This window comes from Leucoraja erinacea, chromosome 9, assembly GCF_028641065.1.
Source record: "Leucoraja erinacea ecotype New England chromosome 9, Leri_hhj_1, whole genome shotgun sequence".
NCBI classification, from domain to species: domain Eukaryota; kingdom Metazoa; phylum Chordata; class Chondrichthyes; order Rajiformes; family Rajidae; genus Leucoraja; species Leucoraja erinaceus.
In genome coordinates, this window is record NC_073385.1 from 67,897,880 (window position 1) to 67,924,853 (window position 26,974).

At 43.4% G+C, this 26,974-nt stretch overlaps 1 protein-coding gene across 2 annotated transcripts in view; it reads right to left on the reverse strand.

Moving 5' to 3' along the window:
- Window positions 1-25,048, reverse strand: part of ppp2r5ca (protein phosphatase 2, regulatory subunit B', gamma a) — a 95,799-nt gene extending 70,751 nt beyond the window's left edge. The window contains exons 1-3 of one of the 2 annotated variants that reach the window (XM_055641150.1): window positions 24,959-25,048; window positions 24,629-24,688; window positions 9,122-9,281 (exon numbers count right to left, since the gene is read on the reverse strand). In XM_055641150.1, coding sequence (XP_055497125.1) covers window positions 9,122-9,281; window positions 24,629-24,688; window positions 24,959-24,985 — 247 coding nt within the window. In that variant the 5' untranslated portion in view covers window positions 24,986-25,048. Of the gene's footprint in view, window positions 1-3,148; window positions 3,663-9,121; window positions 9,282-24,628; window positions 24,689-24,958 lie in introns of those variants that run through there. The other variant, XM_055641151.1, reaches the window with a different exon arrangement.
- Between the last annotated feature and the right edge of the window lie 1,926 nt (window positions 25,049-26,974).

Sequence of the window (26,974 nt, forward strand, 5' to 3'; positions counted from 1 at the left end):
CTTGAGGCCTCGAGTACGCGGAGCACGAGGAAGGGTTACGAAGACCTCCTATGACCTCATTGTGACCATGCTGCGAGTACGAGTCAAGGGCAAACTCGGCAGAGGTCGCCAATTAGGTTGTGAAAGTTTCCATCTGCAAATTCACTGGGACCAATTCCAACACCTCTCTCCCTTTTATTGATCTGTCTCCATCACAGGAGATAGACTATCACTGACTCGCACACCTATCTAGACTACACTTCTTCCCACCCTGCCTCCTGCAAGGCTCTCTCCGCTACTCCCTATTCCTCTGTCGCATCTGTACCCAAGATGAGGTGTTCCATACCAGGAGATCTGAGATGTCAGCAATCCTCGGTAGCCCGTACCACCACTCTTGCTCCCCCTTCCCCGAGTGGCAAAAAGGACAGAGTCCCCCTAATCCTCATCCCATCAGTCGTTGCATACAACCAACATTTTCGCCACCTCCAATGGGATCCCACCACCAATCACATCTTCCCATCTCCACCCCTTTCCGCAGTGACCGTTCCCTTTGCAACTCCCCGATTATCCCTTCCAACCCAAACCACCCCCTCCTCAGTTACTTTCCCGTGCAACTGCAAGAGATGCGACAACTGTTTCTATACCTCAACCCTCGACTCCATCCAGGAAACACGACAGTCCTGTCAGGTGAGGCAGTGGTTCACTTGCACCTCCTCGAACCTCATGTCATCTACTGTATCTGCTGTTCCAAGTGTGGACTCCTATATATCGGCGTGACCAAGTGCAGATTGGGCGACCGTATCGCTGAACACCTTCGCTCAGTCTGCCTTGCCCAACGCGATCCCCAGTTGCCAAACACTTTAATTCCCTCTCTCATTCTGATCGTTCTGTCCTGAGCCTCGGTGAAACCACACGTAAATTGGAGGAACAGCACCTAATATTTTGCTTGGGCAGCTTACCTCCCAGCAGCAAACTAATGATTACTCTAACTTCAAGTAACCCTTACATTCCCTCTTTCTCAGTCCATCCCTCACCTTAGACCTTTTGCTAATTTCACCATTTGTATTCCATCATTCCCGAGTATAGAAATTGGGAGGTCATGTTACAGTTGTATAAGATGTTAGTGAGACTGTATTTAGAGTATTGTGTTCAGTTCTGGGCATCATGTTATAGGAAAGATATTGTCAAGCTTGAAAGGGTTCAGAGAAGATTAAGAGGATATTGCCAGGACTAGAGGGTCTGAGCTATAGGGAGAGGTTGAGTAGGCTGGGTCTCTATTCCATGGAGTGCAGGAGGATAAGGGGAGATCTTGTGGAGGTATACAAAATCATGAGAGGAATAGATCGGGGAGATGCACAGAGTCCCTTACCCAGAGTAGGGGAATCGAGGACCAGAGCACATAGATTCAAGGTGAGGGGGAAAAGATTTAATAGGAATCTGACGGGTAACTTTTTCACACAAAGGGTGGTGGGTGTATGGAACAAGCTGCCAGAGGAGGTAGTTGAGGTTGGGACTATCCCAACGTGTAAGAAACAATTAGAAATGTACATATATATAGGATGTTTGGAGGGATATGGACCAAACACACGCAGATGGGACTAGTGTAGCTGGTGTGGGCAAGTTGGACCGTAGAGCCTGTTACCACACTGTATCACTCATCACCTCTTCCCCAGCCAACAATGGTCCATTGTGTGCTCCACCTCTCCCAAATCATCGATGCAGGCTTTGTGCTGATCTGTACCCCTCCCTTACTCTTAGTCTAATGAAGAATCTCGACCCAAAATGTCACCTATTCCTTTTCTCCAGAGATACCGCCTGACCCAATTAGTTGCTCCAGCATTTTGTGTCTGCTCCAAAGATATGTTAGGTTTGCATCCTGAGCTATGTGCCAACTTTGAACTAAAATCACTGCAATTTCTAAGCACAATTCGTTTAGTGGACCTGGTAAATGTCCGCATCCGGGAATGAGAAAATAAAACGTATTCATCCATCAGCCTAACCACTATAAAACACATGCAGTTGCTTAATACTAATCTGAATTTCAGCTTGACATCATGCAAGTCATTCTACAAAATATGTCAGCATTGTCAAATATAGAATGCTGTAATTTGAAAAATATTAAAGGGGGTTCCAGCATTGTTAGTTTCTACATCAATAACTTAGAAGGACAGTCAGTTAAACTTGTGTGTACTGATCTCTCACTTTGGGTTATGGGAATTGTTGAAGACCTGGGCTAATTAAATCGAAAATTTAAGAAGCCAGCAAGCAGAATATTTTGTGCTTATGTAACAGGTGAGGATTTGACAACCAATGTTGAAAAAGATTTTAACAAATACATTTTCCACGCACCAAATTTGACATAACTATCGCATCCCTATGTGGAACATAATCGCTCTTACAAATATCACAGTACACATAAATCACGTGAAAAAGTTTTGGAGTGTGCTTTCAGTAGAACCGAAATAAAAATTAGGAAGCTTGATTTTTGTTTCAAGGAACGTAATACTAAAAGTAGCGTCTAAATATGTGTTAATTATTACAAGTCCCAGGAAGGTCTCACCCTGCACATACATAACATTCCAAAAGTTCCCTTTTAAAAAAACAAGCAGTAAATCCATCAAGCTGCAAATCAATTTATTACAGATTGTCCTGACATTGGCCAAACTAGGCGCTAAGAGGATTAAAAAAAAGAAGAAAATCGAGGTAGATTTAACCGAAACTACATTACAAAAAATGCACTAGTAGCTCCAAGTTATTGCAAGCAACTTCGACAGAAAATGAGGTCTAGGCCAATGCCCAGCCCCCAATCTCAATTTCTCTTGCAAGCCGATGAGCTCACTTCCTTTGACATCAGCTTGCTGTGCTGGGGGATGGGACCAGGACCGTGACAGCAGCAGCAGCGGCAGTGGGAAGCAGCAAACTCAAACCCCACATAGGTATGACACACTTCCATGCACCGAAGCAGTTTTACTTAACGCATATATGCAGCCTTTTATGGGATCTATTCGATTATTTTAACTAAATACGTTTGCGGAGCAAAAGCTTTAATAACCCCCCCTCTACGAGCCAGCACTTCTATTATTTTCAGATCGCACCTCACAAAAGCTTTGCACGAACAGATAAGCAAGAGCGGGACTCCGCTGCTGCTGCTGCACACATTTCAACCCACCTCGAAAGTGTTGGAGGCCCGTGGGCTGGAAAGGCCCATTTGAACCAGCTGCGTCCACCACCATCCTGCTACCAGCTCTGTTACATGTCAACATCTAGCCTGGAACAGCAGAACAAGCTGTTTCTTGGGGCTAGACACCAGACTCCATTTTAACACAATACACTTAGAAAATGAAGCGACCCAAGGAAGGGACGAGGCTAGTTAGTGATGTCAGCGACGAGCCGAGAGCCGATTGGGCAGCAATGACTACATAAAATGACAAGCAAACTGCAAATAGAAAGGCAGTGCTGATTGGCCGTCACTCTCCCCAGCCTGGGCATTGATCACATTAATGCTCGCCTCCACTCCTTCCCCGACCTCTCAATTCAACCCTGGCCCTGGTCAGTACCAAAGACCTTATAGCAGAGCTAAGATCTTTGGTCAGTACAGCCCTGGCTAACTTGTGAAAGCTGTTTTCCTTTATTTTTAAAACCTTGATTCCCCCACCCCCTCCATCTCATCTCAAATTTAAAAAAAACCAGGTCGATGTCACCACCTCGACACCTTGCATTAGTAACACGGCGCATATGAAGTTCCATTTGGATTTAACAACTGTCAGGTCTATCAGATATTCGAAACTTGCCGCATTGCTAACATTTTGCACAGAAGCGGGCTATTTGAGTAATTATTTCTTCTAGAACTATGGAAAAAATGTGTTATTGTCCGTTTTATCTTAAAGCCGCAGGATCAAGTTGGAAATTGAGCATTAGGGTTGGAATTCAAATATTTTTAAACCGATAATTCTATGTTTTTATACAATTCTTCAAAAAATCCCATTAATAACATTGCTTCGAGAAAGACACTATCTGTACATTCCGAATTAAACCAACATTTGTGTGATCATTTTTGCACTTAATGTTTCCTCATTTTTTCCAAAATAATCTCCCAGTGGGAACGGTTTCGTCATTATAATGTAAAATTAAAGAAAAGTGTTTTCCATACATTTTAGGATATGGGTCCAATATGGTTGTCCGAACACTGGTTAATACAGACAAATACTTGTTTTTAATTACTGATAATAAATATTAAATTGTTCTAATTTCTTGGGTCAGACACCATATGACACATCACATGAAAAATATTGTGAATATTGGTAATCAAGAATATAAACGAAAATAGAAATTTCTAGAACACTCCAAAGTTAACGCTTCAGGTCTATATCACTGTTTATGATTTCTCTTTTCACAGATAGTCTTTGACATGCCAAATAATTCGTTTTTTTCTTTTTACATCATAGAATACCTAATAATTTAGCGTACAAATGAGTGCAAGAATAACAAAGAGAATTACTCTTGTACGCAAGAATGGGACTAATAATATTATTAGTCAATGTTATTAATTAGTAATTATTTCCTCTAGAACTATGGAAAAATGTGTTATTGTCCGTTTTATCTTAAAGCCGCAGGATCAAATTAGAAATTGAGCATTAAGGTTGGAAATTCAAATATTTTTAAACAGATAATTCTATTTTTATACAATTCTTCATAAAACCCCATTAGAAACATAGAAAACATAGAGAATCGGTGCAGAAGTAGGCCATTCGGCCCTTCGAGCCTGCACTGCCATTCAATATGATCATGGCTGATCATTCAACTCAGTATCCTGTACCTGCCTTTTCTCCATACCCCCTGATCCCTTTAGCCACAAGGGCCACTAACTCCCTCTTAAATATCACCATTAATTACATTGCTTACATTATTAAACGTAGAGGGCAGAAATGCCACGTTTTGATAGACTTTGGCACTGTATTTTCATTTACCTACTCTTTGGCATTCCCTTCATGATCACTCTCTAATTGGAACCTTGGCAAAGCTTTTGGTCAGCAGTCTTTACAACTTTCAAAATGTGGCAGCAGTGTACAGATTCAATTTACTTTTAATTTACTCAATTCATAGGATCTGGCAAAGCCAGGATTTATTGCTCATCCCAAAATGCATTTGAATAGGTGTTGGTTGAACCACCATGACTATTGCAAAGGTATTCCCTTAATATTGTTTGTAACGTTGAATTTAAGATTGAACCCAGAGACAATGAAAAGAAAATATTTTCCTAGGTCAGGATAGCGTGATTTACCAGGGGACATGACATTCTCATCTGCCCGATTCCTTTGCCTTTCTTGGTGATTAGGATTACAGATTTGGGCATCGTTAGAATAGCCTAGGCATGCAACAGCAGTATTTTTTATAGAAGGTACACACTTCATCCACGTGGTGGTATGGATTAATGCTTAGGGTAGTGGAATGGGTGTCAGTCCAAATTGGACAATATTGAGCACTTTAGGTGCATCCATCCAGGCAAGTTTTCCATAATGCTTCTGAATTATGCCTGGAAGATGGTGGAAAGGTTTTGGGTGTTGCATAAACCCAGCTGCTGATCTGCTATTGTATATACAATAATTGTGTGGCTCCAAAAGCAAGAAAACCAAAAACATTGTCTGCCATACAAAAATGTCCCCATGTCCCTTTGGAATTCCTGGACCATGGCTGCTCAAAGTGGAAAAGTAGCATTCAGACTGATATTGAGCACCCCATGAAGATGCAATAAGAACACACACACGTTCTATATTTTCCCCAGAGTACTAATGGGTAGAACATTCCAGAATTGAGGCAAAGAGAGGCCAAAAGTGCAGAAAATAATTTGAAGTTAGGATAGTGAAGACGGTGATCTGATGCCTCTTCTATCCTTTATCTTCCTTGGTGGTAAAGGTTGTAGGTATTGTTGGAATTGTCTGGTCAAATAACTGCAGTAGACTTTCTTAATGATCCACATTCAAGCCAGTGGTGGAGAAAATGGATGATTAGGGTATTTGATGGAGCAACAATCACATGGGATGCGTTACTGTCGACGGTAATGCTTGAGTTGTTGGCAGTACACACATCCAGCCAAGTTTACAGAATTCTGTCATGCACCAAATTTTCGTATTTATAGTCAATGGAAAGAGCTTCAGAACGAGAGGCACTGCTGTGGGATATCCAACTTTTGTTCTGCTCATGCAGACACAATATTTAAGAAAAGTACAATTGAATGTTTTGGTCAATAGTAACTCCCAGGAGGGACTGAGTGACGATAATGCCACGAACATCATTGAAGTGCCATCTCATGTTGGAGATTTTTACTTAGTATCCCATCCAAGACGGTGGTGAATGCTGGGGATTGCAAGGGCTACTCACCACTTCCTGCCCATCAGTACAACCACCCTTGTCCGTCCAGCTGGTGGGACTAATTGTACTCAAGGATTATGGAGGAGGAATCTAGCACCTTGCTTCTAAAATATGATTGTGTGAGTATTATTATATCAGGAGTGGCTGGATTTCTCTCATGTTGGAGATAACATTCTGTGGTGTAAATGTTACTTGTCACTTATCTTTCCATACCCAGGTGTTTTGCTGCATGCACTTCCTCATTTGCTACAGAGATGTGAGATAGGATGTCAAGATAGGATTGGAGTTCTGAGCCTGCCATGGTGTGGAGCTCTTCTTTTGTTGCCTCTACCTCCAGATCTTTTTCTCTAGTAAGGATTATTCACCTTCTACCATCTCTAACATTCCTCCTTTTCATGGCCTTCTATCCTCTATAAATAACCTTATTTCCAATTGCCCATGCAACATCATCATCTTGACTTCCCCACTCCCCTTACCCACTGCAATCTTGCCCCTGAATTCACAGCCCTGTGCTCTCTCGGCAAGAGTCCCAGCATTGTTATTAAACCTGCCGACAAGGGAGGTGGTGTTGTATTCTGTCAGGCAAAATGTCTGCCAGTTCTCAAACACCTCCTCATACATACCCCTTGACCATGACCCCACAGATGAACACCAGGCCATCATCTCCCAGACTGTTAGCGATTATCACCTCTGGCAATCTCTCCTCGCAACTTACAACCTTATTGTTTCCCAGCCCTGCACTCCCCACTTCTATATCTTTCCAAAAATCAATAAACAGGAATACCCTGCTAGACCCATCATTTCCACCTGCTCCTGTCGCACTGAAGTCATCTCCAAAATACTTTGATCCTCTGGTCTGGTCTCTTTCCATCTACATCTGAAACACCTCACACACCCTTCAATAACTTTCAATTTCCATACCCCCATTGTTTCATCTTAACCATGGATGTCCCTTTACACCTCCATCTCCCATCTGGAAGGTCTCAAGGCCCCCGGGTTCTTCCTTGAACAAAGACATAATCCATTTTCCTCTACTAACACTCTCCTTAGCCTGGAGGAACATGTCCTCACCATCAATAACTTCTCTCCTAACTCCTCTCACTTTCTTCAAGTTAAAGGTGTATCTATGGGCACTCGCATGGATCCCAGCTATGCCTGCCGTTTTGTTGGTTACATTGAGCAGTCCTTATTCCAAACGTACACTAGCACCAACCCCAAATGTTTTCCTCCCTTAAACCAACAACTACATCAAGGCTGTCTCCTGTGCAGTGCAGAACTCACTGATTTCATTAATTTTACCACTAGCTTCCACCCTGATCTCAAATTCATTTGGAACCTCTAACACCTCTCTCCCATTTTTTGATCTCTGTCTCCTTCACAAGGGACAGATTATCAATTTACCCACCAACTTACAAACCCACCAACTCCACAGTTGTTTGGATTACACCTCCTTCCACCCTGCCACTTGCAAAAATGCTATCCCCTACTCTCAGTATCTCCATCTCCGCCAGGTTGCTTTGAGGATGATCTTTACATTGTAGAACATATGAGAATGGATTTCCTCCTGCTGTCATACGTAGATCCCTTACACACGTCTCCTTGTCCTGTAGTTGTCCTCTCACTCCGCCTCTCCCCAGACCGAACAAGTATAGTCTTCCCCTGGACCTTTCACCCCAATAGCCTCCGCATCCAACACATCATTCTCCAACATTTCCACCATCTCCAACGTGATCACACCACCAGTCACATCTTCCCATCCCCACTCCTTTGTGCCTACCGCAGAGATCTCTCCCTCCCCAACTCCTTGATTCACTCATCTCCCCACTCAAACTACCCCCTCCCTAGGTACGTTCCCCTGCAACCACAGGAGATATAATCTGTCCTTGTATCTCCACCCTCACCTCCATCCAGGAATCCCAACAGTCCTTCCAGATGAGACAAAGGTTCACGTGCATGTCCTCTAACCTCATATACGGCTACCAGTGTTCCCGGTGCGGCCCCCTTTGCTTCGGCGAGACCAACCATAGACTCAGCGACCATTTTGCTGAATGCGCTCAGTCTATCAAAGCCGACCAAATCTCCTGGCTGCTGACCATTTAAACTCCGCTTCCCATTCCCAACTGACCTTTCTGCCTTGGGCCTCCTCAGCTTGCTTAGCTTCCAACCCAACTGTATGAACCTTGAATAGTCCAATTTTAGGTGACTAACCCAAGAACCTTACCTTCTTCCATCTAGCTTTCTCTTCCAGCTTGCTTTCCCCCCACCCCTGCAATCGGTCTGAAGAAGGGTCCTGACACGAATGGTCACCTATCCATGTTCTCTAGGGATGCTGTCTGGCCTGCTGTTACTCCAGCATTTTGTGCCTTTCTTTGCAAACCAGCATGTGCAGTTCTTTGTTTCTATATTTTGACTGCCCCACTGCGAAATGGCCACAAGTTATGTCTACTTTGAAGAAGTTCTCCTCCTCTCTCCGACAGGAGTTCCGTGCAACTGCTCACCCTCGGTGATCCCTGTTGCTCCTGGCTCTACAACCAGGTTCTGACCTGCACCGACTACCACATGTGTTTCAACACTTGCCTACACCACCATCTTGTGCCTCATGGCACAATGACCACGAATTTCACTGTGCCTCGTTACATGTCAATAAAGTACCATTGTATTTTAAGCTTTGCATAGCAACAGATTTCTTTTGATTTTCCACCAGCTACATCTAAGTGGATTGATCAATTTAAAAATTGCCTTAGTTAGATCCATAAAAGTGAACAAACATTACCTTTCAAAGGTGGTAGTTTTTGTAGTTCCCTGTTGTTACATATATTGAACCGAGAAGAACTCTGTCGCTTTTCTTTCTTCACTACTGTAGAACCAGGAAGCTTTATATTTGCTAACTGTGTTGTGGGAAGAGTATTGTTGTTGGATCTCTTGTTTGAACTCTGCAAAAAAAAAACTTGGTTGAAGCTTGGCTTTTGTGAAGCTGCAACTTTTAGTTTTATATATTTAGATCTAAATCATCTGTTACTATATGAAAAGCCTAACAAATATCACTTAAGAAATTTAAAAGTCATTTTTGTTATCACAGAATAAGATTTTATGCAACACTGCAGTGAAAGGAAAAGTAATATTTCAAGTTGTTTTGTATTCGGAAATGAAATTTGTATACATGCCCATCCACTCATAGATCCTTCCACTGCAAGCAAAGCTTTTTTATTGAATAAAGAATGCATCATCAAAAATGAACGTTTAGGGGACTGGAGGGGTGGATGGGGATGAATTTGGCAGTTGTTGCATGGCTGTAGGCATCTCCTGGTGGGTGGAGAGGAGGTGTTTTCGCACTCCTTCTCTCCCTATCCCTTACACTCCCCCAAGCTGCAACTGAGTCGAGCTGGGAGCACTGAATAGCCTCACCTGCTCACTCACCGAGTCAGTGAGACAGCTGGCGGCAACTCTCCCTGCACCTGCTCACTCTCCTCTCGGCTCTTTGTGATCCTCTCCCACATGTTCTTGTTCATCTCCAACTTACAATAAGTTGAAAACATGAAGAGTTCTCAGGAACGGAACACTGTTGTAACCTGGGACCTCTTGTATGAAGGATCGGCTGTCAGAGATTCCTAGGCTTAGGCCATGAATGCTTTGGCTAACGATAAATCCAACCATAAACAGGATTTCAAAGAAAAATCCAAATCAGTATATTTTCTCGTTACTAGGTGAGGAACACAAAAGTAGTTCATCAGAATTTTTATTGTGACTGCTGGAAATGTTTTCAAATACAGTTGAGATCAACAGAAAGCTAACATCCAAAAAGTTTCACCAAAATACAAAGAAGTACAATGTAGAGATGTAATATAAATAACAATGAAAGATACAAATTTTAAGAGATTCAGGTTAGTTTTTTGTCATATACACCAATTCCTTGATCAATGTGAAGCTCCATTCTGAAGAATTCATACTCAAGCATGCATACTCAGAGTAAACAGCACAAATGGTAATGATAGATGCAACAAGAAATACAACGATGAATGCAAAACAGCAGAATGGTGCAAGATTGTATGCAATTTGAATATGAATGTGCAATAACTAAATTACTGAATAATGCAATGTTAAGAGTACATGGCAGCATGAAGCTATTCTTAAGTCCAAACATCCAGGCCTTCAAGCTCCTGCATCTTCTCCTAGAAGTGAGGAAAGAGTATGAACAGGGTCATACACATCCTTTATGATACTTCCATCACCATGAAGATGGACTGGATGGAAGGAAGTGATGAGTCTGTGATGGACTGCTCCGTGTTCAACATTCTCTGCAGGTTCAAGTGGTCAAGATCATGGCTTTTGCCATTCCAGACTGAGATACATTCTACGTACACAAAAATGCTGGAGAAACTCATCGGGTGCAGCAGCATCTATGGAGCAAAGGAAATAGGCGACGTTTCGGCCGAAACCCTTCTTCAGACTGATGGGGGGTGGGGGGGAGAAGGAAGGAAAAAGGGAAGGAGGAGGAGCCCGAGGGCGGGGGGGATGGGAGGAGACAGCTCGAGGGTCAAGGAAGGGGAGGAGACAGCAAGGGCTAGCAAAACTGGGAGAATTCAATGTTCATGCCATCAGGACGCAAGCAACCCAGGCGGAATATGAGGTGCTGTTCCTCCAATTTCCGGTGTTGCTCACTCTGGCAATGGAGGAGACCCAGGACAGAGAGGTCGGATTGGGAATGGGAGGGGGAGTTGAAGTGCTGAGCCACCGGGAGTTCAGGTAGGTTATTGCGGACTGAGCGGAGGTGTTCGGCGAAATGATTGCCCAACCTCCGCTTAGTCTCCCCGATGTAAATCAGCTGACATCTAGAGCAGCGGATGCAGTAGATGAGGTTGGAGGAGATACAGGTGAACCTTTGTCGCACCTGGAACGACTGCTTGGGTCCTTGAATGGAGTCGAGGGGGGAGGTGAAGGGACAGGTGTTGCAACGGAAAGTGCCCGGGGAGGGGGTGGTCCGGGAGGGAAGGGAAGAATTGACAAGGGAGTTGTGAAGGGAACGGTCTTTGCGGAAGGCAGACATAGGGGGAGATGGGAATATGTGGCGAGTGGTGGGGTCACGTTAGAGGTGGCGGAAATGGCGGAGGATTATTTATTGTATTTGCCGGCTGGTGGGGTGAAAGGTGAGGACTAGGGGGACTCTGCCCTTGCTGCGAGTGCGGGGATGGGGAGAGAGAGCAGTGTTGCGGGGTATGGATGAGACCCTGGTGCGAGCCTCATCTATGGTGGCGGAGGGGAATCCCCGTTCCCTGAAGAACGAGGACATTTCCGATGCCCTGGTGTGGAACGTCTCATCCTGGGAGCAGATGCGGCGTAGGCGGAGGAATTGGGAGTAGGGGGATACATCCTGTCAGCTTACTATAGTGCATCTGTAGAACATGCAGTCTGATTGTAGAATCAATTGTGATTGAGTGTGAAACTATTTGGAAGATTATGTAGCAATTCTGTAAATGTTTGCATATCTTTCAAATATCTGCACTTTGGTCACTTTTTTGTTGCAGCTCCCAAATTTCTTAAGTAGTAACAAACAAACTCTCTTGTGACATGTAATTAATTAATGGCGCAGCTGAAGATGGCTGGGCTGAGGAATCTGCCAGGATATACATTCAGCAATGCCCCAAGATTAACGTCCAACAACCACAGCCATCTATTTTCAGAGAAGACACGACTCCAAGTGAAACTTTGACTTGATTTTTATTTTATTAAGGTTTATCGATGCTGCATGGTGAAAGGCTGCTTTAGTGTCAGTCATTCACTCTCACTTCTACTTGGTTCTTGGTTACTTGGTCCTCCAAAATATTCCAACTGGAATTTAAACTGGAGGTGATGAAGGGAGGGATTAAGCCAGAAAGGGTTATTGGGAAGAAAGTGCTACTTTAAATTTAGTTGCATCTGGTTGGGTAACTATAGTTTGGTGGAGATTATTCCATGCTTTAATTGTGCGTGGGAAGAACAAATTGCTGTATACATCTGTCTTTGTAGCTGGGATCACAAATTGGATCGAATGCCATCGTCTGCTCCTAATTGGCTTGGGGTTGGTGTAGGTCTCGTAATCTATGTCTAGCTGACCATTTAACATTTTGTAAAAACAGGTCAAACGGTGAGCTTCACGTCTGTCTTGGAGAGGGTTCCACCCCAGAGAATTCAGAAGTTTGGTGACACTCGCTTCTCTCTCATAGGTGTTAGTAACAAATCGAGCGGCCTGTCTTTGGACACGTTCGATGGATGAAATGTTTTTATCTGTGTATGGGTCCCAAGCTGCAACTGCGTAGTCCAAATGAGGTCGAACGAGGGTGAAATACAGCTTCTCCTTGACAGAAGCTGAACAATGATGAAAGTTGCGCCTCAGGAAGTTTAGGACACCTGTTGCTTTCACTGTTGCATGATGAGTCTGACCATTCCAACGCAGATCATTTTGCAATTTGATGCCAAGATACTTGGTTTGTTTGGATTCTTCAAGGGTGGCACCAAGTATGTTGTAGGATGTGACGCCTGGATTCCTCTTTCTGGTGACACGCATGGTTTCACATTTGGAAGGGTTGAACTGCATGCCCCATTGTTGTGACCACTCGACCATAGTATCGAGATCCTTTTGGAGAGCATCTTCATAATCAGTTGACTTAATTGGACAGTACAGCAAACAATCATCAGCGAATAGTCTGGTCATACTTGAGACTTTTTCATGGATGTCATTTATGTAAAGCAAAAATAGGTGTGGGCCAAGTACTGTGCCCTGAGGTGTACCACTCAACACTGGATGCCAATTGGAGCTCTTTCCGTTCACACACACACGCTGAAGACGTTTTGTCAGGAAACTGGAAATCCATCGTTTCGTGTTGGAACGAATACTCAGGTTTACCCGAAGGTATTAAACCCTGACAAGTTGCAAGTTTCATGACTGGCATATTTGAAACAATATCTCCTTCATTACATACAGCCATTCTACTATATTATGTAAAAATGTCTTCATTTTTCATTCACTGATGAGGTGACCATTTATTGTTGATAACTAATGGCCCTTGCATTAAATGACCAACTAAACCATTTCAGAGGACAATTAAAACAAAATACACTGCTGTGGATCAGGAGTCACAAATGGCCAGAAAATGTCATCTAAAGCATAATTTTGTCTTTCTTACAAATGTTACTTGACCTCCTGAGCATTCAGTATTTTGATTTTCGAGGCATCTTGGCAGTATAACAATCTTCATAGAAGTTTAGTAGTCCTAACTTAATTAACAAATTAAATTCCCCACGTGCTAGGTAGAATTTGCTCACATCTCCAGATCATTTGTACTGATCCCTGACTTACAAGTAGAACGACTATCATGATATCTTGCCAAGTAATAGTTTATTAAAATATTCTTACATCACAACAAGAGTATGACCCTTCATAATAAGGTGATGGCTCTTTTTAAAAGTAAAAATGCATGTCAGGAGTTAGTGGGAGAATGCAGGAGAATGGGGTTGGGAGGGAAAGATAAATCAGCCGTGATTGAATGGTAAAATAGACTTAATGGGCTGAATGGCCTAATTCTGCTTCTAGAAATGAAAATTAAGCTTTTAATTTAACAGTATAAACTAACACTGGTTACATTTTGCTTGAGTTGAGAAATATTTTTGCTAGTGCTAACTTGTTTGGAAGAGCCTAACATAAATAAGTATCTGTAAAAAAAATGCCTGCAATGAAAAACTTTACATGACTTACCGTGGAAGATTATTATACAAATGCGTAAATAATTGATGAGGTGGTGATGCAATTCTACTTTAATATATTGTAACTTTACTGAAATAGTGATCCTTTTCTTCCCTGCTGCCAGAGACTTAGGACACGGATGCAATTCTACTTGCATTCATTTTCCTTATTCACTTTTCATTGGTTACATATTTAACAAGATTAACAGAACCCAGTACAGCCTTGGATAAAAATAGATTTTGACATTATTCTCAAATTGTCAATGTAATTTATCTACCAAGTTAGAAAGAGTATTTACAAAATTCAACTAAAACGTGTTCTGTCAAACTTAATTTTCTGTGTTCAACCGCCATTAAACATAACCATACTCAGTTGACTGCGATATGAAATGGCAGACAAGAATCCAAATATATCCAAAAAGTATCAAAATAGATTAGTTGAAAAGAATGTGTATTATACTTCTTCTATGAGTGTGCTGCAGTAATTACCAAACAGAATGTAAATATTTGTAGTACATATTTACGTGCTCCAATCCACAAAATGTAGCCTTGCTCAATGGTTGCATTTCTACCTTGCCACGTAAAAGTTTAAAACTCACCTTCCAAGCAGTCTCTTCAGTACAGTCCCAAAACTCACCAATGGAACTCTTTATAATGAAAGACCCCATGGCATTGAAGGATGGCTGGGAATTTCTAGCTAGCATTTATTGAACTTTGTTTGATACATCACTGTATTGTGCCAGACCTTGCAATGCAGTTTGGCTATCTTCTTGTATGATAGCAATAAATAAATTTTACCAGTGTAGTAAAGCACTTTGGGAAAACGCAAGTTATTATAAAACAGTGTTCTTTTCATGGTCTTTTGAAATACAAAAACAGGTGGTTAACCAATAGGATTGCAGAGTTATTTCAAGGGAGGATTATGAAAGTTTGTTGCACAACAGATAATGTTTTCTGGTGCAAAGGCTGATAGAAAATCTATTTAATTTCTCACCCATTTCTTTATTCCCATTTTTAATATGACCTTCTTTGAAGGGGCATAAATTCACTAATCCTACATGATCAAAGTATTTTTTTTTCCATTTCATGCTTGTTTTCATATTTTACTCCCAATTTAATTATATTAAAATCAACCACACTTGTTTTTAGCTGGATCTGGGGCTATCTCAATCAACCTACTACTTCCATTAGTTTATTTTTAAGGTCATCTTTTGGATTTTGTACGATATGGGAACAACTGGGAAAAGGAAACTACAGTTAATGAAAACTCACAGACATCTATTGGTTCAAAAACATTATTTAGCTCAAGTAAAGAGTCACGTCCAACAAATATTCTTATTTTAATAAATTGTATTTTGTTTCCAAGAATACAGCAACATATTTGTTAGGCCCAGAGCAGTTGTGTGGGTTTGGGTGCCACTGTATTTAATTGACATCCCTTCGGCAAGGAGGAGATGAGGAAGTTGGTCCAAATGGCTGCCCTCTGTGTATATTTACTGTTGAGGTGTACAAATACAGTAAAACTCTGACAATCCAGCATCTGGTTGTGGGGAAATCATGATGGTTCATCATCTGGCTCACTCATTGGGGTATGCAGCTAGAGTCGGGAATGCTGGTCTGAAACATACAAGCTGAAATTCTGCGGCTTCCATTTCCTTTTAAACTTACTGGGTTCACCAGCAAATTACTGTGAACCTGAAAAAAAGTGGACTAAAGGGAGGTGGTGGAAGATGACTAGAGGAGAAATTGCTAGACAATTCGATTCCAATTTGTAGAATGAACAAAGAGGGAGAGGCACACAAATGATAACTGAAATTACAGGTTTTGCCAATTATATTTAATGGTAGAATATTCTTATTCTTTGCAATTCATATTTAGCTTTTGGAATATTTAAATCTAGAATGCTTGTTTTTGCATCAAATGAGAAGTTTGTTTTTCGATAGCAAAAGTAATCATCCACACAAGTTGCATCATATGGTCTTTAATGATGTGGAAAAATGCAGAAGCTTCACAAAGCTGCAAGAATTTGGCAATTTTATGAAGCTTCTGCTTCATGAGAAGCTCATTATAGCATATTTCTGCAATAAAACAAACAAAAAGAAAAATGGAACAAGTAGGTTAAGTAAATTAGTTTAAGGAGTCCAAGAGGTTATTATTCCAAAATGCAGAGTAGACCCAAATCGCCCTAGCAAAGCACCCTCAAACTTTATATTAGGGTAAGATAATCAGGAGAGATCACAGAAGGTATTGCCTCAGATCCAAAAAAAAAAAAAGGTGTAGCTGTTTTCATATATAATAAATTTGGAGGAAAACCTGAAAATTAGGATTAGGACATCGACTAAATTAGAAACACTTAGCTAAATACAAAGCAACAAGTGAACTAAGCCAAGTTGTGCTAAATGCCAAGATGTGAGTGAAGTGAAACTACAACATGAACAGGTAAAAGGTATTTCTATTACAAAAAAATGTTGAGTTTTGCTATCATTATTGCCAGTTTTACCAGATAGACGTGGTACCACCACTCCAAGGCTTTGTAGGATCAGTTCCCACCACAAGGAGCACAATATCCATGCTGATACTGCGAAGAGAGAGTGAAGAGCTGAGTGCTGTGCTGTCCAAGAGGATACCACTGCATGCATCCGTCAGTTTGGATGTCAAGATAGATGTAAAAACAAACTACAGCACTACCAAAATCTTCAGCGTCTTTCTAGAATGATATCAATACCTTAATTACTGAATACTTCTATATTTTGTAGCAATTCCTGCTGCAGTTACCAACTATTGTTGATGTAAAAACAAGAGACTGCTTTGTACTGAAGGATATTTATTCCACAATCAACTAAACTGAATTATTTAGTCATTGGCAAACCCCACAAATAGCAATGAAACAATGTTCAAACCCGCTGCTGCATTTCTTAGACCAAAACAGTAATTAGAATTCCAAAGCGCAATTAAGAAGTTGTTTGGTGCTTTGAACCCCAAGATTGTGAAAATACAGCAAAACAAATATCTCTCATGAAATGTTGCCACAAGATTTGGGGGCAAGATTTGGACACAGGAAATAAACTGACATTGACAAGAAATACTTACATTGCACAAGTAAAATTTGGTAAGAATAATTGTTGTTGTTGCTTTGGTGAGCAAAACATTGTCCAAAATCTATCTATATAACTAAAAGTCTCATCTTGACCACTTCCTGTGGTCCTCCTCCGCTGAGGCAGCCCTGAGGATTTTTCCAATCGATGAAAAATAAAAAAGTTATGAGTGTTTAAAAAATCTTGCGATCTATATAACTAAAAGTCTCATCTTGACGCCTTCCTGTCTGCGCTGTATATTGATTTTAGAAAAAACGCTACCCTATATCGCTATGATTTTTGGCTATCTTACTCACAGTCCTCCTCCGCTGAGGCAGCCCCGAGGATTTTTCCGATCAATTAAAAATAAAAGTTATGAGTGTTTAAAAAATCTTGAGATCTATATAACTAAAAGTCTCATCTTGACGCCTTCCTGTCTGCGCTGTATATTGATTTTAGAAAAAACGCTACCCTATATCGCTATGATTTTTGGCTATCTTACTCACAGTCCTCCTCCGCTGAGGCAGCCCCGAGGATTTTTCCGATCAATGAAAAATAAAAGTTATGAGTGTTTAAAAAATCTTGAGCTCTATATAACTAAAAGTCTAATCTTGACCACTTCCTGTCTGCGCTGTATATTGATTTTTGAAAAAACGCTACCCTATATCGCTTTGATTTTTGGCCATCTTACTCACAGTCCTCCTCCGCTGAGGCAGCCCCGAGGATTTTTCCGATCGATGTAAAATAAAAAAGTTATGAGTGATTAAAAAATCTTGAGATCTATATAACTAAAAGTCTCATCTTGACGCCTTCCTGTCTGCGCTGTATATTGATTTTAGAAAAAACGCTTCCCTATATCACTATGATTTTTGGCCATCTTACTCACAGTCCTCATCCGCTGAGGCAGCTCCGAGGATTTTTCCAATCAATGAAAAATAAAAGTTATGAGTGTTTAAAAAATCTTGAGATCTATATAACTAAAAGTCTCATCTTGAAGCCTTCCTGTCTGCGCTGTATATTGATTTTAGAAAAAACGCTACTATATCGCTATGATTTTTGGCCATCTTACTCACAGTCCTCATCCGCTAAGTCAGCCCCGAGGAATTTTCCGTCGTCAATGAAAAATAAAAAAGTGATGATTGTTTAAAAAATCTTGAGATCTATATAACTAAAAGTCTCATCTTGACCACTTCCTGTCTGCGCCATATATTGATTTTAGAAAAAAAGCTACCCTATATCACTATGATTTTTGGCCATCTTACTCACAGTCCTCCTCCGCTGAGGCAGCCCCGAGGATTTTTCCGATCGATTAAAAATATTTTTTTTTTGAGTGTTTAAAAATCTTGGGATCAGCTGATTGGTCCTCTCGCCTGTCAATCACCATGATGAAGGTGGGGGGCAGCACTATAAAACCCTGGATGTCTGCAAATGAGTCAGTCACTCTGGAACATCGTGAGGGAGAGGCCATAACTGTGATTCTAAGCTGTGAATCAACTGAACTGTGAGTCTGCAAATTACTTGCAATAAATTATGTGTTAGCCCTTAATGAAAATGAAATGAGTTGTTTGGCCTGTCCTGTGTTTGAAACTGCAATGGAAATGGAAATGAAGTGACAATACAATCAGCTGTTTGGGCCTGCCCTGTGCTTGAAACTGCAATGGAAATGGAAATCAAAGGAAAATTAAATGAGTTGTTTGGCCTGCCCTGTGCTTGAAATTGAAATGGAAATGAAATGTATGGCCAGCCTGAAACCACTAATTTGGGCCCTCAAGGCCCCTATTAGCCGAAAAACCCGTCCCTTTTGCCCAAAATGCCCGTATAAGCCCAGGAGGAGTGTTTTGGCCCAAAAGACCTGTGCCTGGCCAGGAGAAGTCCAGAAAAAGTGCCTTTCACTGAGACTTTGCTCAGATTTTTTTTTAAGAGCCCCTTCGGCCCATACTAGCCCATCATTAAGTGTTTCCCCCTACAAATATTAAACCTCACCCCAGTATTTTTCTCCCTCCCTTCATTGGCTTCCTGTGAGATCCAGGCCAGGATAGACTTTCCTCCTTCATTGCTGTGATCTGGAGAAAAAGATGAAAAATATCTAAAATTGATTCTCCATCCACTCCCCCTTTTCTCTCACGGAGTCTCTCATCTGTTTTGTGCAGAATCTCTGGCAGTTTCTGAGCTGCCAGCCCACCAGGCATGAGTGACTGAGCCAGGCCTGAGTGACTGAGCTGCCAGCCCACCAGGCCTGAGTGACTGAGCTGCCAGCCTAAGAATCCATTCGGCCCATACTGGCCCTCTGGAAACCAGTCCCTTCGGCCCACAACACCCATACTAGCGCTCCAGAAAGCCCCCCGGCCACCAATATTGGAATTGCTGGAGAGTGGAATATTGCATTGGGAGACCAGCCCTCCCAATGGGTCCCACTTAGTCTAGTACAAATTAAAAGCATTTTCTTATAAAATAGCAATACCCGCAATTTTTTTTTTTAAAAAGAGCTCAGTATCATGAGCAATGTCAAGCAATAATATAACTGAACCAAATATCAGATTTGTTTTAAATCTTGTTTGGTACAATTTCAAAAAATGGGCTACATTTATGTACACTTGAAATTCAAACCAAGAAAAAGGGTGAGAGGCATCTCTCCGCCTCTCTAAAAATCATTATTGCCGAATGAATAGTGCTGTTAGTCTCTACGTTAAAAACAGAATGTAATAGACCTTCCTGACTGTGGCCTTTGGAACCTCCGGCATTCAGTCATTTGAAATGGATCCTGGTTTTGCATGGACCTCCTGCTAGTCCCAGACTTACTTTTCGGCTCCATTTGTCACCATACACTGTTGCTGGACTCCAGTTGGAAGAAATGAGACTTAAAAGAAAAACATTATGTCTCTGATCTTAGGCCAGCACAGGATTAAAGACCTCATTCATTTTGATGGAGACTATCAGTCTGCAGAATAGTAAAGTAACGTTTAAAATTATTTTAATTTTAATTTCACAGAGATCAATCTTTTGTATCAGGGTCACACATGTCTGGGTGGACGGCAGGTCAGCCAGCATTATCCAATTATAGAAGGTATCATGAACAAAATTTATATTTTTCAAATTAGATTGTTCAAATTAGATCGAGAAATGTATTCAGTGTCAAGATGGCATCTACAGTGCCCTCCATAATGTTTGGGACAAAGACCCATCATTTATTTATTTGCCTCTGTACTCCACAATTTGAGATTTGTAATAGAAAAAATCACATGTGGTTAAAGTGCACATTGTCAGATTTTATTAAAGGCAATTTTTATACATTTTGGTTTCACCATGTAGAAATTACAGCTGTGTTTATACAAAGTCCCCCCCCATTTCATGGCACCATAATGTTTGGGACATGGCTTCACAGGTCTCTGTAATTGCTCAGGTGCGTTTTAATTGCCTCCTTACTGCAGATACAAGAGGGCTCTCAGCACCTAGTCTTTCCTCCAGTCTTTCCATCACCTTTGGAAACCTTTATTGCTGTTTATCAACATGAGGACCAAAGTTGTGCCAATGAAAGTTAAAGAAGCCATTACGAGACTGAGAAACAAGAATAAAACTGTTAGAGACATCAGCCAAGCCTTAGGCTTACCAAAATCAACTGTTTGGAACATCATTCGGAAGAAAGAGAGCACTGGTGAGCTTACTAATCGCAAAGGGACTGGCAGATCAAGGAAGACCTCCACAGCTGATGACAGAATTCCATCTATAAATAAAGAAAAATCCCCAAACACCTGTCTGACAGACCAGAAACACTCTTCAGGAGTCGGGTGTGGATTTGTCAGTGACCACTGTCCGCAGAAGACTTCATGAACAGAAATACAGAGGCTACACTGCAAGATGCAAACCACTGGTGAGCTGCAAAAATAGGATGGCCAGGTTACAGTTTGCCAAGAAGTACTTAAAAGAGCAACAATAGTTCAGGAAAAATGTCTTGTGGACAGATGAGACAAAGATTAATGTATATCAGAGTGATGGCAAGAGCAAAGTATGGAGGAGGGAAGGAATTGCCCAAGATCCAAAGCATACCACCTCATCTGTGAAACATGGTGGCAGGGGATGTTATGGCCTGGGCATGTATGGCTGCTGAAGGTACTGGCTCGCGTATCTTCATTGATGATACAACTGCTGATGGTAGTTGCGCAGAATGTTCGCAACGAGTCCGTGGATATATCGTAGCGGCTCATTATGCCAGCCGTAGGTACTCGGGGCATCAGGTAAGTTGGGACGTTTTTTCGGCCTGATGAAAAATGTCCACAAGTAAAAACAATAGCCCCAAGTACCTACGGCTGGCATAACGAGCTGCTACTCCTACGGACTCGTTACGAACATTCTGCGAGTTTGAAAACTCTGGAGAATTCGTGAATATCTCAGGGAAAGTGGGACAGGCCCTTAATGAATTCTGAAGTGCATAGACACATCCTATCTGCCCAAGTTCAAACAAATGCCTCAAGACTCATTGGCCAGCAGTTCATTCTACAGCAGACATACTACTAAAGCAACAAATGAGTTTTTCAAAGCTAGAAAATTGTAAATTCTTGAGTGGCCAAGTCAATCACCCGATCTGAACCCAATTGAGCATGCCCTTTATATGCTGAAGAGAAAACTGAAGGGGACTAGCATCCAAACCAAGCATAAGCTAAAGATGACGGCACTACACAGACCTGGCAGAGCATCACCAGAGAATACACCCAGCCACTGGTGATGTCCATGAATTGCAGACTTCAAGCAGTCACTGAATGCAAAGGATATGCAACAAAATACTAAACATGACCACTACTTTCATTTTCATGACATTGCTTTGTCCGAAACATTATTGTGCCCTAAAATGGGGGGGACTGTGTATAAACGCTGCTGTAATTTCTACATGGTGAAACCAAAATGTGTAAAAATGGCCTTTATTAAAATCTGACAATGTGCACTTCAACCACATGTGATTTTTTTTTTTCTATTACAAATCTCAGAGTACAGAGGCAAATAAATAAATGATGGGTCTTTGTCCCAAACATTATGGAGGGCACTGTAAATAACATCACTGGACCTGACACAAGTAGTTAATGGAATAACGAACGAGATTAGAAACATAGAAAATAGGTGCAGGAGGCCATTCGGCCCTTCAAGCCAGCACCGCCATTCATTGTGATCATGGCTGATCATCCCCTATCAATAACCCGTGCCTGCCTTCTCCCCATAATCCTTGACTCCACTAGCCCCTAGAGCTATATCTAACTCTCTCTTAAATCCATCCAGTGACTTGGCCTCCACTGCCCTCTGTGGCAGGGAATTCCACAAATTCACAACTCTCTGGGTGAAAAAGGTTTTTCTCACTTCAGTCTTAGATAACCTCCCCTTTATTCTAAGACTGCGGCCCCTGGTTCTGGACTCACCCAACATTGGGAACATTTTCCCTGCATCTAGCTTGTCCAGTCCTTTTATAAGTTTCTATAAGATCCCCCTCATCCTTCTAAACTCCAGTGAATACAAGCCTAGTCTTTTCAATCTCTCCTCATATGACAGTCCCACCATCCCAGGGATCAATCTCGTGAACCTACGCTGCACTGCTTCTCCCATCTGGACAGCCAGAAGGGGGGCTACGTGAGGATGCTGTTCATAGACTACAGTTCAGCCTTCAACACGATAGTCCCCACCAGACTGGCCGGGAAGCTACTGGAATTGGGGCTCAACACCTCCCTGTGTGCCTGGGTCCTGGACTTTCTCACCGCCAGGCCCCAGGTAGTCAAGATGGGAGGGAATACATCGAAGTCCCTCACCCTGAGCACAGGATCGCCCCAGGGTTGCGTCCTCAGCCCCCTATTGTACTCCCTGTACACACATGACTGTGTGGCTAGGTTCAGCTCCAATTCAATAATTAAGTTTGCTGATGACACTGTGGTGGTGGGCCTGATCTCAGACAATGATGAGAGGGCCTACCGGGAGGAGGTGGCTGATCTAGCACTCTGGTGCCAGGAGAACAGCCTCCTCTTGAACATCAAAAAAACGAAGGAGCTGATCATGGACTTTAGGAGGGCACATCATCCGAGGACGTACACTCCATTTAGTATAAATGGGGATCCTGTGGATAGGGTGAACTGTTTTAAATATCTGGGAGTCCACATCTCTGAGGATATGACATGGTCATCACACGCCTCAGCACTGGTGAGTAAGGCAAGGCAGCGCCTTTACCACCTCAGGCAATTGAGGAAATTCAGAGTGTCTCCGAGGATCCTCCAGTGCTTCTACGCAGCGGCGGTGGAAAGCATCTTGTCCGGGAACATTACCATCTGGTTCGGGAATTGCTCTGCCAAGGACAAGAAGGCTCTGCAGAGAGTAGTGCGTTCGGCCGAACGCACTATGGGAACTTCACTCACCCCCCTGCAGGAACTATACAACAGGAGGTGCAACTCCAGAGCAAACAAAACCATGAGAGACCTCTTCCACCCCTGCAACAGACTGTTCCAGCCGCTACGGTCAGGCAAACGCCTCCGTTGCCATGCAGTGAGAACGGAGAGGTTGAGAAGGAGTTTCTTCCCAGAGGCAATTCGGACTGTAAACGCCTTTCTCACCAGGGACTAACTGTACAGAACGTTTTTCCTTCTATTATTTATTATGTAAAATAATATGTGTGTTATGATTGTGTTTATAATTTGTTTGGTTGTTTTGTTGTTCCGCGAGCATTGCCACTTTCATTTCACTGCACATCTCGTATGAGTATGTGACAAATAAACTTGACTTGACTTGACTTGACTTCAATCACAAGGATGTCCTTCCTCAAATTAGGAGACCAAAACTGTACACAATACTCCAGATGTGGTCTCACCAGAGCCCTATACAACTGCAGAAGAACCTCTTTACTCCTATACTGAAATCCTCTCGTTATGAATGCGTGCAGAGAGAGCAGACTACGAAGTGTTTGTGTGAAATCTGCACAATGACATGGATGGCGAGCAGCTCCCTTCAGCTCGGAGATATGCCGAGAAGAGCTGGTGTGGAGCCGTGTGTGTTGTGTGGGGTTTGCCCACCGGCAAAGATCACGCGTGGTGAGCGGCTCCTTTCAGATTCCCCTAACGATAAAAGCCGATGATGATGAGAAGGAAATTCTATTTCTGCATTCACAACGCGCTTTTAAATGTTATTCTGTTAGGCGTTCTTGCGCCCAATTATATTATAATTGCGTGAAATGTAGTAGACACAAGCGACTGTAGATGCCGGTTTACAAAACTAGACAGAGTGCTGGAGTAACTCAGCGGATCAGGCAGCATCCCTGGAGAACATGGATAGACAGGTGCCGTGTTGGGTCGGGACCCTGGCTCAGATTGCTGGTGTTCTCCAGAGATGTCCGCTGCATTACTCCAGGTCCAGCACCGTGTGTCTGTCTGTCTGCAGGGGCGACCAAGTAAGTTGTGCTGCAGCCGGCCGGCCAGGAGCAGCTCGCCGCCGCCGCCGCCGCCGTCCCCTGGATGTCCCCATTCATTTACCTCGTGTTCGGCATTCTCCTGTCCGTCCTTCGTGCCGCTTTCCCCACTTTTAGTAGGTTCCTAAGTGACAGATGCAGAAAGCAAGCACTCAATCAGCCGGGAGTTGAGGTGCGAGGAGAGAGACCGAGCGGTCAGTGCCCGGTTTGCGGCCACGGCCTCCCACCAAACATCCTCCCGCAGCCGGAGGGAGGCCCATCGGCCCCTCGCCTCGCTGCCCGGGGAAGGGGGGGGGGGGGGGTACAACCGCCACTCCAACTCCCGGCCCCACACATTAGGCCCCAACTCCCTCCCTCCCTCCCCAAACCCTCCGCGGCGCCGGCCTCTCCTCACCGTCTCTTTCTTGTTTTTATTCGGCATTGCGAGCCGTGCTGGGACGGTGTGGCCAGTGGCGAGCCGAGCCGACCCGCCCCCCGCTCCTCCCCTCCCCTCCCCTCCCCGCTGGAGGCCGTCCGTCCGTCCGTGCGTCCGCCCGCGCCGCGCCGCCCGGGGCCTCCGCCCCCCCGAGCCGCACGTGACCGCCCGCCCGCCCGCCCGCCCTCCCAGTGCAATACATCGCCCCCACTTTGTTCCAAACTTCTTCACCACAGCATCACAAATTGCCGAGAACACTGAAAATCTGCGTGCTTTTAGAAAATTAGAACAAATACCTCGTGTTGTGTTTATGTGACAATTGTACAAGACGTTGGTGAGGTCGCGGTTGGACGATTGTGTTCATTTTGGTCACCCTGTTATAGGAAGGATGTTCTCCAAAGATTCAGAAAGTATTCATATCCCTTCACTTTTTCCACATTTTGTTACGTTACAGCCTTTTTTAAAAAATTGATTAAATTATTTTTTTTATCATCAATCTACACGGCATCTCTGTGTGGTATCTCAGCTGCACGGAGGCGGAGAGGAGAGCTCTTCAGCGCGTCGTCCACAGAGCGCAGAGGATTATTGGGACCACAGCTACCAGCCTTGGAGGACATCTACCACACACGGTGCCTCAGGAAGGCTGTCAGCATCCATAAAGACTCCTCACACCCTTGTAACAGACTGTTCGAACTACTTCCCTCCGGCAGACGTTACAAGGCCTTCTACGCCCGAACCTCCAGACTCAGAAACAGCTTTATTCCCAGAGCTATAGCGGCTCTGAACCGGCCCTGCTGAGTGCCCCCCCATCCCCCCTGGACTGTCTCCCTCGGATGGTCACGTCACACAGCTTATTTATTTATTTTACTTTTCTTTTACATCGGTTGGAAGCTGCATACTAAATCTCGTTGCACTGATGTGCAATGTCAATAAAAGATATTATTATTATTATTATTATTATTATTACAATACCCCAGAATGAAGAAGCAAAAACAGATGTTTAGAAATGTTTGCAAAGAAATTCAAAAGAAATAACTGAAATATCACATTTACATAAGTATTCAGATCATTTGCTATGACACTCAAAATTGAGCTTGGGTTCATCCTGTTTCCATTGATTACCCTTGAGATGTTTCTACAACTTGATTGGAGTCCACCAGTGGTAAATTAAATTGGACATGATTTGGAAAGGTCCATATAAGGTCCCACAGTTCAGAGCAAAAACCAAGCCATGAAGACAAAGGAATTGTCCATAGACCTCCGAGACAGGATTGTGTCGAGACACAGATCTGGGGAAGGGTATAAAACAATTCCTGCAGCATTGCAGGTCCAGAAGGGCACAGTGGAATGGAAGAACTTTGGAACCACCAGGACTCTTCATAGAGCTGGCCACCCGGCCAAACTGAGCAATCGGGGAGAAGGGCTTTGGTCAGGGACAGTGACGGCGCGCATACGCACACCCTCACACATGCGCAAGGCTTCGAAGCCTTCTGCCGTGGGCCCTGTGAACGGTAATTCAGCGCAATCCAGCGCTAAATGCAGCTCAACTCCGCATGTCTCGCCAGGTTAACCTAGAGCCCTGCCTGGACTGACGGGACACCAGTCCGGAACTTTGGAGCTCCGTCAGAGTGACCATCGGGTTCTTGGTCACCTCCCTGATCAGTGGCGGAAATCCTGGGGGGCCAGGAGCCTTGGAGCTAGCGCTGCTTCTCGGCACTGGCTGTAAGCCTGGGCCATATTTCCCTTGTCCAGGCAGGGCTGTAGGTTAACCCGGCGGGAGGCAGAGTTGAGCTGGGTTTAGCGCTGCTTCTCTGCGCTGGCAGTGGGTCTGGGGGCACCGCAACCGTCTGAGTCCCGACGTCGCTGGCTTCTCTGCGCTGGCATGGGGCACTCGGGTGGGGACGGGGATGGTCCAGTGGTGGTTCGGCAGCGATTGCAGCACCGGAGAGCCGGCAGGGATCGATACGGGCTGCGGATGAGGCGCAGGTCTGTGTC